Here is a 15,619-nt window from a genome sequence, read left to right as displayed (position 1 = left end):
AGTCAATATTTTGTATACAATCTCTTCCGAACACTCGCCCATGCCAGGGGCTTGTCCAGCGTGGTTTTCCAAACTTGTTTGCGCACGCCCAGTGCACAGACCGCCCAGTGGCTTCAGATTTTTGAAAGCCATTTCGTTCGGCAGCAGCGAATAACAGCACAGACACCGGCTGAGACAACAAAAAGCAAGATAAGGTATGAGAGCTCTTTGTAATCTCATCGCTCTATCAAATGATGCATATATATTGTTGGCTAGTTTGTAGAAAAATATAAAACTGCCGTAGCCATTTCTAATTTGCCCATCGTGGATAATTTAGTTAGGTAAAAAGTTAAGTAACTAGCATTAGCAAGCTAGGTAAATGGCTAGCTAGTTACTTGCAGAATATGAATTCACAGATGGTACTATACCATGCATTAGGGCTTAGTGCTACTGCGTTGCGAGGACACAACAGAATAGGCTTTTTTATTTTTTACAGATAATTATTTCTGAACTAGCTAACGTTAGCTAATTCGCCCAAATGTAACACGCACATCAGATACTAACGCACAAGAAGACGTTCGAAGTTAGCCATGGCATGGCTGTCATTCAGGCTATTTTTGCTAGTACTGCTGGCCTACCAGACTGCCATGGCTAGTTTAGCCTACTACTAGTTAGCTAAGTAACTTAGCTAGCTACCAAACTAGCTAACATACTCAGTCATTCAGTAGCTTCGTTTATATCCTCGAAACTAGTGTTGGATATTTTTTATCCGCCAGTTCTAAACTAGTGAAACGTAAGTATTTTGAATGAGCACCATGCCAGAGTACATTGCTAACATTGCTAGCTAGTGGCTAACTGCAGCCTCCAAGTCCCGCCCCAAGTTTACTGTGATTGGATAAAGTTTCTGACCTCTGGAAAATAACGAATTCCATTGGAGCACAAAGATGATGCAAGGCTAGCTTGCTTGACTTAGTCACATTGATTGGCTGAATATAACTATCTTCAGGTGTCGTCATCATGCCGTGAAATATTAGTGGGTAGGCGTGAAGTTACTGCGCATGATTAGAAAGTGGGTAGCTGGAGACGCCACTAAATGACAAGCAACTCTATCGTTTTAAAAATGTAACGTTTCCTCATCGACTTGTAGCTAAGACAATCATTCACACCTGCACTGTTGGAACTCGGCAGTTAAGTATTTCCCTGTACACTGCAACTACATCTGCGACCCTGTGAATGTGACTAGATACAACTTTTTATTTAATCAGCTAATAGTCAGCTAGTTGAGACCATCACTATGTCTAATGTAATGATTGACTTTCTTTCTAGGGTACCATGGAGCTGAATGATGGAAACCTTCAGACACTCACAGAATTTATGCGTAAAACTCTGGACCCGGATCCATCCGTCAGACGTCCAGGTATGGGAGCTCAGAGTAGAATGCATGTTAATTTAAAACACCCATGCACTGATCAGTCATGGTATGAACATGCATACTTTGGGCATTATGTACAATTTCCCATTGCTTGACTGGAATGTTCTTATTTCCCTAATTTCTTCCAGCTGAAAAGTTTCTTGAGTCAGTTGAAGGGAACCAGAACTATCCAATATTGCTGCTTACATTATTGGAGAAATCTCAAGACAACGTGATCCGGGTGTGTGCAGCTGTCACCTTCAAAAACTACATCAAGAGAAACTGGCGCATAGTAAGTTAATGGTTACCTGAATATTGGAACAAATCAGTGTTATGAGTTGTGCAAGTATTGTTGGCCCAACGTTGGCATGACAAGTCTTACTTTGTATCCTAATATCGCTTTCAGATTGAAGATGAACCAAACAAAATCTCAGATCCCGACCGAACCACTATCAAGGCCAACATTGTAAATTTGATGTTGAGCAGCCCTGAACAGATTCAGAAACAGGTATGTCTGCACAAGAGGCAAGACCTGTTACCTGCCTATCTATTGTACATAAAGTCAGTGAGCTGGTGCTGGTTTGAATTACTTTAATCGGAGGTTCTTGGAATCCATCTGCATGAGTTCACAATCCTTCAGGATAATCCTTTTACACGATAAAAAGGGCAATTTCCATAGATGTTAGTTTTACTCCAGTGTTTACTGTTCTTCTACAGTTGAGTGATGCCATCAGCATCATCGGCAGAGAGGACTTCCCTATGAAGTGGCCGGACCTCTTGACAGAGATGGTGACTCGCTTCCAGAGCGGAGACTTCCACATCATTAACGGAGTGCTCCGGACCGCACACTCACTTTTCAAGAGGTTAATCACCATGGGCATGACACGTGGTCCTCTAATGATAGGTGTCATAGTGAATTATGTCTTTGTGGTTAGTTTTTAAAGATGTTCACACTGATCTTCTGTTTTCCCAGGTATCGACACGAGTTTAAGTCGAATGAGCTGTGGCTGGAGATTAAACTGGTGTTGGACACGTTTGCGAGTCCGCTGACTGAACTCTTCAAGGTTATTGTTTAGAGTTAATCAACCCTAACAATTGAAATATATTTCAAGTAAAAACAACAGTTCTTGAAATTGGTACTGCCCATCACTTGCTTTTAGTTTGTAGGACCTAAATTATTCAGACATGGAAAGTCATTGTCTACTATTCATGTATATTGTTTCTCAGGCCACCATTGAGCTGTGTCAGACCCATGCGACGGACATCAACGCTTTGAAGATCCTCTTCTCGTCCCTTACTCTGATTTCAAAGCTCTTCTACAGTCTCAACTTCCAGGTGCGTCCCCCACCTGCATCTTATCTGCTTTATGACCACAAGGGCATGCTGCATGTTGCTGAATTTTCATGTGCTGCTTATCACTGGAGTAAAAGTAATCTCATTCTCCCAACTTTCACTGCCTTCACAGGACCTTCCTGAGTTTTTTGAGGACAACATGGAGACCTGGATGTCTAATTTCCATAACTTGTTGACCTTGGATAATAAGCTACTACAAACAGATGTGAGTGGACTTTCACTTGTAAAATGTTCAAGTTACTGCATCAGTTGATTCAACCTTTGATAACCTTGTATTTTCCACCCAACAGGATGAAGAGGAGGCAGGTCTTCTGGAGCTGCTCAAATCTCAGATCTGTGACAACGCTGCTCTTTACGCCCAGAAGTACGATGAAGAGTTCCAGCCTTACCTGCCTCGCTTTGTCACTGCTATCTGGAACCTGCTGGTGTCCACTGGCCAGGAGGTCAAGTATGATCTGGTGAGGCTGCTGATGATGCATTCATGTACCTTATCAATATGTGGACCGCCTGCTAATACATTTGCTCCTTTTTGTTTTGTGACATAGCTTGTGAGCAATGCTATTCAGTTCCTAGCATCTGTGTGTGAAAGGCCCCACTACAAGCATCTGTTTGAGGACCAGAACACACTCACCAGCATCTGTGAGAAGGTCATTGTGCCCAACATGGAGTTCAGAAGTGAGTTCAGACTGAAATAGTGTCTTGGGCATGAATGGGTACATGGGTATTTAATACATGCCATTGTACTTTAATGGCAGATATCTGCATAATGCTCTCTGGTACTGATGCATAGATTTCTTTGGTTCCAGGTGCTGATGAGGAGGCCTTTGAGGATAACTCTGAAGAATACATCCGAAGAGATCTTGAAGGATCAGGTAATAACACAAACATGTAAACTTATCAATGAGACAAATTGAGCTGGATTATTGTTTAAGCATACAGTTGTTGACCCCTCTGTTCTGTCTCCTCCCTGCAGACATAGACACTCGGCGCAGGGCTGCCTGTGACTTAGTGAGAGGCCTGTGTAAATTCTTTGAGGGCCCGGTCACAGCCATCTTCTCTGGCTATGTGAACTCCATGCTGGGGGAGTATGCCAAGAACCCAGTGGTGAACTGGAAGCACAAAGATGCTGCCATCTACCTGGTCACATCTCTGGCCTCTAAAGCCCAGACAGCGAAGGTATGGTTATAATTCCTTTTGTATTTGGGTGTGTTTGTGGAACATTGCTCGGTTATGAACATGATTGCAGTAGACATTGAGTAATGTAAAATGTGTATCTTTTTAAGCATGGTATCACGCAGGCTAACGAGTTGGTGAACCTCACAGAATTCTTTGTGAACCACATTCTCACAGACCTCAATTCCCAAAACGGTACATATAAAGTTGACCGGATAAACAAATGATTTATGAATTCATTATCACAGCTATGGATTGCTTTATCTGCACTTTTATCAAACATGCTTACTCTGTTCTATTCTAGTCAATGAGTTTCCAGTGTTGAAGGCTGACGCCATCAAATACGTCATGATCTTCAGGAGTCAGGTTTGATTTTGTTTTTATGGTTTTTCTCCTCTGAAAATTCACTGTCATGAGTTCAGCCTACTTAAAGGTTGAAATCAACACTTTGAGGGGCCTGTGAATATCCAGTCCTCCTTTGTCCCCTCTTGTTTTCCAGTTGCCTAAAGAGCAGCTGCTGCAGGCTGTCCCTCTGCTGGTGGCCCACCTGCAGGCGGAGAGCACAGTGGAGCACACCTACGCTGCCCACGCCCTGGAGAGACTTTTTACCATGAGGGGCCCCAACAACTCCACACTGTGAGTAGTTACCCAGCTACTTTGTGTCTATAGTTGATTATCTTAATCTTATCCAACACTACACAATGTGTTTCAGTATCACTCCTACAGAGATGGCCCCCTTCACAGAACAGCTGCTCAACAACCTGTTCAAAGCCCTGGCTCTGCCTGGCTCATCAGAGAACGAATATATCATGAAAGGTACGGGGGTTTGAGGGTTAACTGCTCTGCTAATAACTTAAATAGATTTAATGATATGTCTAACTATCCTTTTGCGGCTAGGATAATTATCTATCCTAGGATAACTATCCTTTTGTGGTGACATGAGGTTGCGGACGACATGTTACTTAAGTTTTTGTGGGCAATGTTATTTTTTTATTTTTTGGGGGGTGTGTACGATCCTTGTTTTCTACGCTGACATCTCCTTCATTCTCTTCCAGCCATCATGCGCAGCTTTTCCCTCCTGCAGGAGACCATTGTTCCTTACATCCCCACACTGATTGGCCAGCTCACTCACAAGCTCCTCCTCGTTAGCAAGGTAGGTCACACCCTTGTCTGTGCTGTGGTAGATACATAGACACAATGTAAGTCAGCTCATGTGTGTAAGTAGCAGCTGTATATACCGGTATCATGTGTTTCTTTCAGAACCCCAGCAAGCCTCACTTTAACCACTACCTGTTTGAGTCCCTGTGCCTGTCTATCCGGATCACCTGCAAGGCCAACCCTACCACTGTGGGCAGCTTTGAGGAGGCCCTCTTCCCAGTCTTCACTGAGATTCTACAGAATGACGTACAGGGTATGTGGCTTTACCCTAGAAAGAAGCAGGTTCCAGCAGTCCATGTTAAGCATAAGATTGCTCATCTTAGTAGGACAGGCCTAGGAAAGCGAGTGGAAGGTGAATGATTTGTATTTATTGGGATCCCCATTAGCCGACAACAATGGGATAGCTAGTCTTATTGGGGTTCAACACAACGAAAAAAAATACTTTTTTTTTTTTTTGTAACATTTTAAGAACATTAACGTGTGTGCATCGATCAGTTACACATCTCAGTACATACACACAAGTAGGTCACATTTGGGGGAGGCGTTGTGCCTTGAGGTGTTGCTTTATTTGTTTTTCAATCCATGTTTGGTAGTTAGGTCTTTCTTTGCAGCACTTGACCATATGATTGGACAATAATCAAGATAAGCTAAAACTAGAGCCTGCAGGACTTGCTTTGTGGAGTGTTGTCAAAACAGCAGAGCATCTCTTTATTACAGACAGACCTCTCCCCAACTTTACAACCATTGAGTCTATATGTTTTGACCATGACAGTTTACAATCTAAGGTAACACCATGTCATTTTTTCTCAACATTTTGTTCAACAGCCACACCGTTCATTACCAGATACAGCTGAGGTCTAGAACTTAGGGAATGATTTGTACCAAATCCACTGCTCTTAGTTTTAGATGTTCAGGACCAGTTTATTACTGGCCACCCATTCGATAACACACTGCAACTCTTTAACCTCTCTAGGGTAGGTGGCACCAAATCGTCCCACCTACGTAACAGCCAGTGTAATCCCGTGGCACGTTATTCAAAAACCTCAAAAATGCAAAAACTTCAATTTTTCCAAACATATGACTATTTTACACCATTTTAAAGACAAGACTCTCGTTAATCTAACCACACTGTCCGATTTCAAAAAGGCTTTACAACGAAAGCAAAACATTAGATTATGTCAGCAGAGTACCCAGCCAGAAATAATCAGACACCCATTTTTCAAGCTAGCATATAATGTCACATAAACCCAAACCACAGCTAAATGCAGCACTAACCTTTGATGATCTTCATCAGATGACAACCCTAGGACATTATGTTATACAATACATGCATGTTTTGTTCAATCAAGTTCATATTTATATCAAAAACCAGCTTTTTACATTAGCATGTGACTAGCATGTGACTAGCATTCCCACCGAACACTGCCGGTGAATTTACTAAATTACTCACGATAAACGTTCACAAAAAGCATAACAATTATTTTAAGAATTATAGATACAGAACTCCTCTATGCACTCGATATGTCCGATTTTAAAATAGCTTTTCGGTGAAAGCACATTTTGCAATATTCTCAGTAGATAGCCCGGCATCACAGGGCTAGCTATTTAGACACCCAGCAAGTTTAGCACTCACCAAAGTCAGATTTACTATAAGAAAAATGATATTACCTTTGCTGTCTTCGTCAGAATGCACTCCCAGGACTTCTACTTCAATAACAAATGTTGGTTTGGTTCAAAATAATCCATAGTTATATCCAAACAGCGGCGTTTTGTTCGTGCGTTCAAGACACTATCCGAAGTGTAAATAAGGGTGACGAGCACGGCGCAATTCGTGACAAAAAATTCGAAATATTCCATTACCGTACTTCGAAGCATGTCAACCGCTGTTTAAAATCAATTTTTATGCCATTTTTCTCATAAAAAAGCGATAATATTCCGACCGGGAGTCTGCGTTTAGGTAAACAGACGAAAGAAAATAAAGCATGGGGTAGACTCGGGCACGCGCCTAAGCCCATAGTACTCTGATCGGCCACTTGCCAAAAGCGATAATGTGTTTCAGCCAGAGGCTGCCTCGATATCGTTCAGCTTTTTCCCGGGCTCTGAGAGCCGTAGGAAGTGTCACGTTAGAGCAAAGATCCTCAGTCTTCAATAAAAAGAGCCAAGATGAAACACAACTTGTCAGACAGGCCACTTCCTGCATGGAATCTTCTCAGGTTTTGGCCTGCCAAATGAGTTCTGTTATACTCACAGACACCATTCAAACAGTTTTAGAAACTTTAGGGTGGTTTCTATCCAAAGCCAATAATTATATGCATATTCTAGTTACTGGGCAGGAGTAGTAACCAGATTAAATCGGGTACGTTTTTTATCCGGCTGTGTCAATACTGCCCCCTAGCCATAACAGGTTAAGTGACTTCATTAGCTATGGTTGACTCATCAGAATACATGGACACACATGCCTTTTTAATGCCAGCGGCAGGTCATTGGTAAAAATGGGAAAGAGTAGAGGGCCTAGAGAACTGCCCTACGGTACACCACACTTTACATGTTTGACATGAGAAGCTTCAATTAAATAAAACCCTCAGTTCTTTCAATAGATTGCTCTGAATCCACAATATGGCAGAGGTTGAAAACCAAAACGCATACTTTTTCTCTACCGGTTATGGTCAGTAATTTCGAAGGCTGCACTGAAATCTAACAGTACAGCTATCAATTTCTTTCAACCAATCATCAGTCATTTGTGTCGGTGCAGTACCTGTTGAGTGCCCTTCTTTATAAGCATGCTCAGTCAGTTGTTTTGTTTGCAGAGAAATGGCATTGTATTTGGTCAAACTACATTTTTTCCTACAGTTTGCTAAGAGCTGGCAGGTCTGCTGTTAGAACCAGGTAAGGCTGCTTTGCCGCTCTTGGGTAGCAAAATTACTTTGGCTTCCCTCCAGGCCAGAGGACAAATACTTTCCTCTAGGCTCAGATTAAAGATATGACAGATAGGAGTGGCCATAGTCAGCTACCATCCTCGGGTAGCTTTCCATCTGTTGTTAATGCCTGGGGGGTTTGTCATTATTGATCGATAACAATAATTTACCCACCTCTCCCACACTACATTAACAAAATTCGTACTTACAATGCTTTTCTTTATTTTCTTTTTTTTTATGCATGAGTATGATGGCTCACTGTTCGTTGTTGGCATTTCCTGCCTAAGTTTGTCTACTTTGCCAATGAAATAATCCTTAAAATAATTGGCAACATCAAATGGTTTTGTGATGAATAAGCCATCTGATTCGATGAAAGATGGAGTTGAATTTGTCTTTCTGCTCATAATTTAGTGTTTTTTCCCCCCATTCTTTATCATTGATCTTGGCTATAAAAACGTTTATTTTTGTTGCTTTTAGTCACATAATTTGTAGTCAGATGTGTAGCCAGAATTATTAGCCACTTTTGCCACATCTCTTTCAACCATTCAGTTTTTCAATTCCTCATCAATCCATGGAGCAGTCAGTTTCTGAACAAGTGCATCTTTATCAATAATTGGAAGAAGCAATTTCATAAATTCATCAAGTGCAGCGTCCGGATAATCCTTATTAGACCAACGGAAATGTTTAACATTCAAGAGTCACAGCAAAATCTTTTTATATGTTCTCATATAGACTATTATAGGCCCACCTTTTGGAAATGTTGTTTTCCTTGATATAGCCACTATATTGTGATCACTGCATCCAAAGGGTATGGATACAGCTTTTCGAACAAATTTCTACATTATTAGTAATCACATGATCAATACATGTGGATGATCTTGTTCCTGCAGTGTTTGTAAACACCCCGGTAGGTTGATTTAATAACATGAACCAGATTACTGGCACTGGTTAGTGAGAAGCTTCCTCTTGAGTGGACAGCTTGATTAAATATTCAGGTCCCCAAGAAATGGAACTCTGTTTACATCTCATACACTATCAAGCATTTCACTTGGTGGCCTATAGCAACACCACAAAAGGAAAATACTTTAGATGTGCCAGGTGAACCTGCAACCACAACACTGCAATAACACTTGACATAAGATATTCTCTAAGTGTTACAGGGATATGGCTCTGTGTGTGTGTGTGTGCATATACAGTGCATTGGAAAGTATTTAGACCCCTTCCCATTTCCCACATTTTTTTACGTTGCAGCCTTAATCTAAAATTGAGGGGGGAAAATGCATTTAATCTATCTACACAATACTTTTTTAAATGCAAGTCCGTGAAGAACAATTTCTTATTTACTGTAACGGCCTACCCCAGCCAAACCCGGACGACGCTGGGCCAACTGTGCGCCGCCCTATGGGACTCCCAATCATGGCCGAATGTGATACAGCCTGGAATCGAACCAGAGACTTGTGCCACTCGGGAGCCCTACCCCATAATGACAAAGCGAAAACGGGTTATAAAATTAAACAGAATTACTTGATTTACATAGTCAAAAGTTTAGACGCATACCTACTCATTCCAGGGTTTTTCTTTATTTTTACAATTTTATACATTGTAGAATAATAGTTTAGACCTCAACTAGGAAATAACAGACATGAAATCATGTAGAATCCAGAAGTGTTAAACAAATCAATTTATTTGAGATTCTTCAAAGTAGCCACCCTTTGCCTCGACAGCTTTGCACACTCTTGGGATTCTCTCAACCAGCTTCATGAGGTAGTCACATGGAATGCATTTCAATTAACAGGTGTGCCTTAAGTTCATTTGTGGAATTTCTTTCCTTAATGCGTTTGAGCCAGTCAGTTGTGTCGTGACAAGGTAGGGGTGGTATATAGAAGATAGCTCTATTTGGTAAAAGACCAAGTCCATATTATGGCAAGAACAGCTCAAATGAGCAAAGAGAAGCGACGGTCCATTACTTTAAGACCTGAAGGTCAGTCAATCCAAAAATGTCAAACTTTGAATGTTTCTTCAAGTGCTGTTGCAGAAACCAAGCGCTATGATGAAACTGTCTCTCATGAGGACCTCTGATGCAGAGGATGAGTTCATTAGTTACCAGCCTCAGAAATTGCAGCCCAGATAAATGCTTCAGAGTTCAATTAACATACGCATCTCAACATCAACTGTTCAGAGAAGACTGTGTGAATCGGGCCTTCATGGTCGAATTGTTGCAAAGAAACCACTACTAAAGGACACCAATATTAAGAGACTTGCTTGGGCCAAGAAACACAGGCATCCGAATTTGTGATTTTTGGTTCCTACCGCTGTGTCTTTATGAGAAGCAAAGTAGGTGAACAGATCTCCACATGTGTTTCCCACCGTGAAGTGTGGGGGTGCTTTGCTGGTAAAACTGTCTGATTTATTTAGAATTCAAGGCACACTTAACCTGCATGGTTACCACAGCATTCTGCAGCGATATGCCATCCCATGTGGTTTGCGCTTAGTGGAACTATCATTTGGTTTCCAACAGAACAATGACCCAACAGACCTCCAGGTTGTATAAGGGCTATTTGACCAAGATGGAGTGGTGCATCAGATGACTTGGCCTCCACAATCACCCGACCTCAACCCAATTGAGGTGGTTTGGGATGAGCTGGACCGCAGAGTGAAGGAAAGCAGCCAACAAGTGCTCAGCATATATGTGAACTATCAAGACTGGAAAAGCATTCCAGGTGATGCTGGTTGAGAGAGTGCAAAGCTCTCAAGAGAAAGGGTGGTTACTTTTTGAAGAATCTTAAATATATTTTGACTAGTTTAACACTTTTTTATTTTTTTTTTCTTCTTCTTTTGATTCCATGATTCCATGTGGTGTTATTCACTATTCTACAATGTGGGAAAATGTTTAAAAAAAATAAAGAACCCTGGAATGAGTAGATGTCAACTTTTGACCGGTAATGTGTGTCTGTCTGTGTGCAATAGAAAATATACATTCAGTCCATTAATCAGTTGCTATGGTGAAGCTACGAACCCAAAGGCTTGGCGCTCTCGTCCCTTCTATTCTCCTGTTTAAATTCATCGAACTGCTAACTGTTCTTCAGGACATGGACCTCTCTGGTCAGGTTGGCCATTCTTTTATTAGTTGACTCCATCAGTATTTGGACAAAACACTTGAAGCTTTTTTCTTGTTGTAATAACTTCTTGTAGAACTATTTTTGTTTGTTTTAAGAGATTATCTGTGATAGACACCACTGTCCAACAATAGTCCCACCGGCTTTGGTCTTTGTCATAGTAGCGATGTAGGTTATGCTGTTACTCCTCACAGTTCCAGGGAGGGCAGTTTGCAGGGAAGCTTGAAAACAGCAACAAACAGCCATTCCGGGACAGTTCGCAGTCCCAGCCACAATGGCTAACCACGTCGCGGGCCGCGTTCAAGCCCTCAAGAAAACCCTTCTAGCTTGATAGGCAGCTAGGCTAGCTGCTACACCAAACCGCTCCTCTGACCCGTCCTTGGTCGGCAGGATCACTGGACACATAGTGGTCCCAGCTACTGATGCCAACTGTTTTGCAGGATCCAAACTAAAAAGGTAGCTAGCTTGTAACAACTTTTTCAATAGACTTTCCAAAACAACAAACCAAGCTCTCTCTTGTTCAACAGGAAGTGGGGTGCTTCCAGGTTAAAACGAGCGTTGACATTTATCACCCCTTCTGAAGGGGTTGTGGAGCCATCCTCTGAACTCCATGTATGCAAGCTTGACAAACTACACATTGCCCTTCTTACATCAACTTTCCCCCCTTCTGTTGTTGCAGAGTTTGTGCCCTACGTGTTCCAGGTGATGTCTCTGCTTCTGGAGATCCACACCAGCTCCATCCCCAACTCCTACATGGCCCTGTTCCCCCACCTGCTGCAGCCCGTGCTTTGGGAACGCGCTGGCAACATCCCTCCTCTGGTGCGCCTGCTTCAGGCCTACCTGGAGAAGGGGGCTGCCACCATAGCCAGCTCTGCTGCTGATAAAATAGTGAGTAACATCTGGGGGCATGTTGGTGGTAAAAGGACTCTTACTGTACATAATATTCTGTAACCTACCAGTCTTAGTTTAACTGAGGTGTGCAATTGGTTAGTTGTCGTCATCTGCCGTTAAACTGCTCTCCCTGTACAGCCTGGTCTGCTAGGAGTCTTCCAGAAGCTCATAGCCTCCAAGGCCAATGACCACCAAGGTTTCTACCTGATGAACAGCATCATAGAGCACATGCCCACGTGAGTCGACCACCTGTCTATCTGATAACTAAATAAAGGACTTTGTATGTAATTGACATGGAGGCTGTATCATGAGTTGTCTTGCTCGCTCTCTCTCAGGGAGTCCATTGTTCAGTACAGGAAACAGATCTTCATTCTACTCTTCCAGAGACTGCAGAGCTCCAAAACAACCAAGTTCATCAAGAGTGAGTACAGCTTAAAACTAATGTTGACATTGTCTAGTTTTAAAACGTACTTGGTGTGGCTCTGATCTCTCAATGCTGCACATTTTCAAAGTGTCCTCTTTTCCATAGGTTTCATGGTTTTTATCAATCTGTATGGTGTCAAGTATGGCGCCATTGCTCTGCAGGAGATTTTTGACAGCATACAGCCAAAGTAAGTGTCTCTTGTCAGATGAAATTAGACTGACATGTTTGTTTTCCATCATCATGGATATGTTCATTAGTGTAGCCTTAAAGCTGAGTGTGCAGATCTGCTCGCTGAACACAAGCCAGTCAGTTGTCCCTTTTGGTTTTAAAGGCCAACCATGTCATATGTGAAAGGATAAGCCTAGAAGTTTAATCATAGTCCTTAATTATTCTGATAGCCATGCGCAAAGATATTGTCAGTGCTGGGTCTTCTTTCTTATAGGATGTTTGGCATGGTGCTGGAGAAGATAGTCATTCCAGAGGTGCAGAAGGTGTCTGGCCCAGTGGAGAAGAAGATCTGTGCCGTGGGCATCACCAAGATCCTCACCGAGTGCCCGGCAATGATGGACACAGAGTACACCAAACTCTGGTGCGAAACGGTCCTGAAGTATTATCACACTTTTTAGTGGTTCTAGTAAATTAATGGTCTGCTAAATTATTTATTCTTTAGGACCCCCCTGCTCCAGGCCCTGATTGGTCTGTTTGAGCTGCCAGAGGATGACAGCATCCCTGACGACGAGCACTTCATTGACATTGAGGACACGGCCAGTTACCAGACGGCTTTCTCCCAGCTGGCCTTTGCTGGGAAGAAGGAGCACGACCCCATCGGTGACGCTGTCAGCAACCCCAAGATCCTGCTAGCTCAGTCCCTCCACAAGCTCTCCACTGCTTGTCCTGGACGGGTAAGTTCATATATTGAAATGCATGAATACTAGGCTATGTTTAGAGGCATTGGGGCTCTTGGCTAAATCACTCCTTATAGCAGGAACATTATACAGCAAGGCTACAAGAGATGGCACATCCACCTTGCGTTCCAATCTTCTACTCTCTTCATATGAGTCAGTCGGTCAGTTTTAAGCAGAGTTCAAAACAAAATGGTATAAAAGTTAAACACCAACTCCGTGGCCTTGTGGTTAGTGTCTGCTCTGGGATTGGAAGGTGTGAGGTTCGATACCCAGTCAAGTCATACCAAATACAAAAAAAAATTAAGGATATGTTTTGGGGTTGAGGACCTGTGACACATTAGTGTTCTGTCAAAGGTGTGTACTTATACAACAAGCTGCCTCACGCTATAGGTACAGGAGATGGGCTCCTGTCCTATGTTCCATTATGTCTCGGACAATGCTTACTTCTAAAAGTAAAGCCCCAGCCGACTGAGCCAGCCTCTCAGAGAGACTAAGGTGCTCTAGCGCAGCATAGACGGTGTGCGGCCCCAGGAAAAGCAGTGCATGTACAACATTTTGGCTCCTAGATTGCCAATGACTGAATGTTCTATTTTTATATTTTTGTAACTATTTAGTATGTTTAGAGGTGAAGGGTAGACGCGAGAGTGCTGAAAGAGCAGTGGGTCGGATTCGAATCCATGCTGGTAGCGGTACATTGTACATGCTTAGACTGCAAATAGTTGTTTATTTTGTATAGTGTATGTAGATGCTTACATTTTAGTAGTTGACAGATGCGTGACTCTCTCCTGTTCTCCCCAATGGCAGGTCCTCTCTATGTTGAGCACCAGCCTGAATGCTGAGGCCCTCCGGTACCTGCAGGGTTACCTCCAGGCTGCATCTGTACAGCTGGTGTGAAGACACTGCAGCTTCCGCACTGACGCGTAATGGAGACCATGACACTGCACTGTCTGTCGCCCATGGGCAACACCAGGACTGGGACAGACTCGCCAGGACTGAGTGGACAGAAGATTGACTGATTGACTTTACTCATGGTGGATACTTGGACAATGGGTCAACATTTTCATCTATGAATTGGGATTTTTATGTTTTTTTAAGTGTTAAAAGAAAATAAATGTAATATGTTACCTTTAAAGAGCGCACCAGAATATATATATTGTCTCAGTCCCTAATTGGCTTGCTGTGTGGTTGGCAAGTTGAGCAAGGCTGGCGTCACCAACACTCAGCTTTGTGAATATAATGCTTTGATATGTTTCTGCTTGATGTCGATTTGTCATTTATAACAACGACTGGTCATTGCGAATTGACAGTATTCTAGAACAAGTATTGGCCCCAAAACATTATGCTTAAAGGGATACTTAGATTTTGGCAATGATTTGATCTATTTCCCCAGAGTTTGATTTAACTAGTTGATACCATTTTTAGGTCTCTGGTCTGTATGAAGGAATTTAGAGGTAGTTTTGCGAACCAATGCTAACTAGCCTTAGATACCCGTAGACTTACTCTGGGGAAGTAGAGCAAGGGCCTCATTTACAAAATCCTGAGGTATCCCTTTAATATTTTTCTGCATGTAGCTAGTCACGGCATTGTCTTTTGATGTGAATAAAGAGGCACTTGTATAAAACCGGTGCTGATTAGCACTTTCAGTGACGACTCCTGTCGATGTGACTAAGTCAAAACTGAGTTATGAACTGTCTGCTTTAGAGGGATGACTGAAAAGCCTGAATGATTCCCAGTCAAACCGGTTAAATGATTTAAGCAAGCAATATGCTTAACTTAATCTTTATTAGATGCTGCTCACCTACTAGACCTGCGCTGGTTCTGAGGCACTGTCCGAATCTATCATACTCCCAGTACATGGTGTCACAGAAACATCCCCACTACTGTCACACTCCCAGTACCTGGTGTCACAGAAACATCCCCACTACTGTCACACTCCCAGTACCTGGTGTCACAGAAACATCCCCAGTTGTTCTTTCTTTTTTCCTGTGTCCAGTGGCAGTATGCCTGTCCTGAGCGTCCTCAAAAGGCTTTGTCTATTGCGCCAATACACAGCCCCATCTTCTGTCCTGACTGTATATGAATGAGGCGCAACCACCTCCAATACAATAGCCTTTCTATCCCATGAATCCGAATTCAAACCACATCCTGAGTTTCCAATGGTGACAACACTCTAGCACTTTTGTCGTAGAGTTTTTGTCTTAACTTCAATTGCAGGGCCCTATCCCACATAGCTAATGGGCAGTCATTCAGGCAGAGAATAGGCAACCTGGAAGGCAACTTGCATCCCATTAGGA

General features: G+C 42.6%; 1 protein-coding gene across 2 annotated transcripts; it reads left to right on the top strand.

The window, feature by feature from the left end:
- The first annotated feature begins 2 nt into the window (after nucleotides 1-2).
- LOC106583177 (exportin-2) lies at nucleotides 3-14,968 on the top strand. 2 transcript variants are annotated; one of them, XM_014167071.2, is made up of 25 exons: nucleotides 3-194; nucleotides 1,306-1,396; nucleotides 1,540-1,682; nucleotides 1,797-1,898; nucleotides 2,108-2,253; nucleotides 2,364-2,454; nucleotides 2,618-2,725; nucleotides 2,856-2,948; nucleotides 3,034-3,201; nucleotides 3,289-3,418; nucleotides 3,550-3,615; nucleotides 3,717-3,919; nucleotides 4,027-4,111; nucleotides 4,221-4,282; nucleotides 4,416-4,552; nucleotides 4,629-4,732; nucleotides 4,972-5,069; nucleotides 5,177-5,327; nucleotides 11,785-11,993; nucleotides 12,135-12,232; nucleotides 12,332-12,417; nucleotides 12,526-12,607; nucleotides 12,863-13,009; nucleotides 13,091-13,322; nucleotides 14,130-14,968. In XM_014167071.2, the coding sequence occupies exons 2-25, from the start codon at nucleotides 1,312-1,314 to the stop codon at nucleotides 14,217-14,219; spliced, it is 2,916 nt and encodes a 971-aa protein (XP_014022546.1). In that variant the 5' UTR covers nucleotides 3-194; nucleotides 1,306-1,311; the 3' UTR covers nucleotides 14,220-14,968. The 2 variants fall into 2 exon arrangements, with proteins under 2 accessions (XP_014022546.1, XP_045561219.1); XM_045705263.1 differs by lacking the exon at nucleotides 3-194 and adding an exon at nucleotides 1,149-1,167.
- The last annotated feature ends 651 nt before the right edge of the window (nucleotides 14,969-15,619 follow it).

The sequence above is a fragment of the Salmo salar genome, chromosome ssa22, assembly GCF_905237065.1.
Source record: "Salmo salar chromosome ssa22, Ssal_v3.1, whole genome shotgun sequence".
NCBI classification, from domain to species: domain Eukaryota; kingdom Metazoa; phylum Chordata; class Actinopteri; order Salmoniformes; family Salmonidae; genus Salmo; species Salmo salar.
This window is presented reverse-complemented; position numbering and strand designations above follow the sequence as displayed.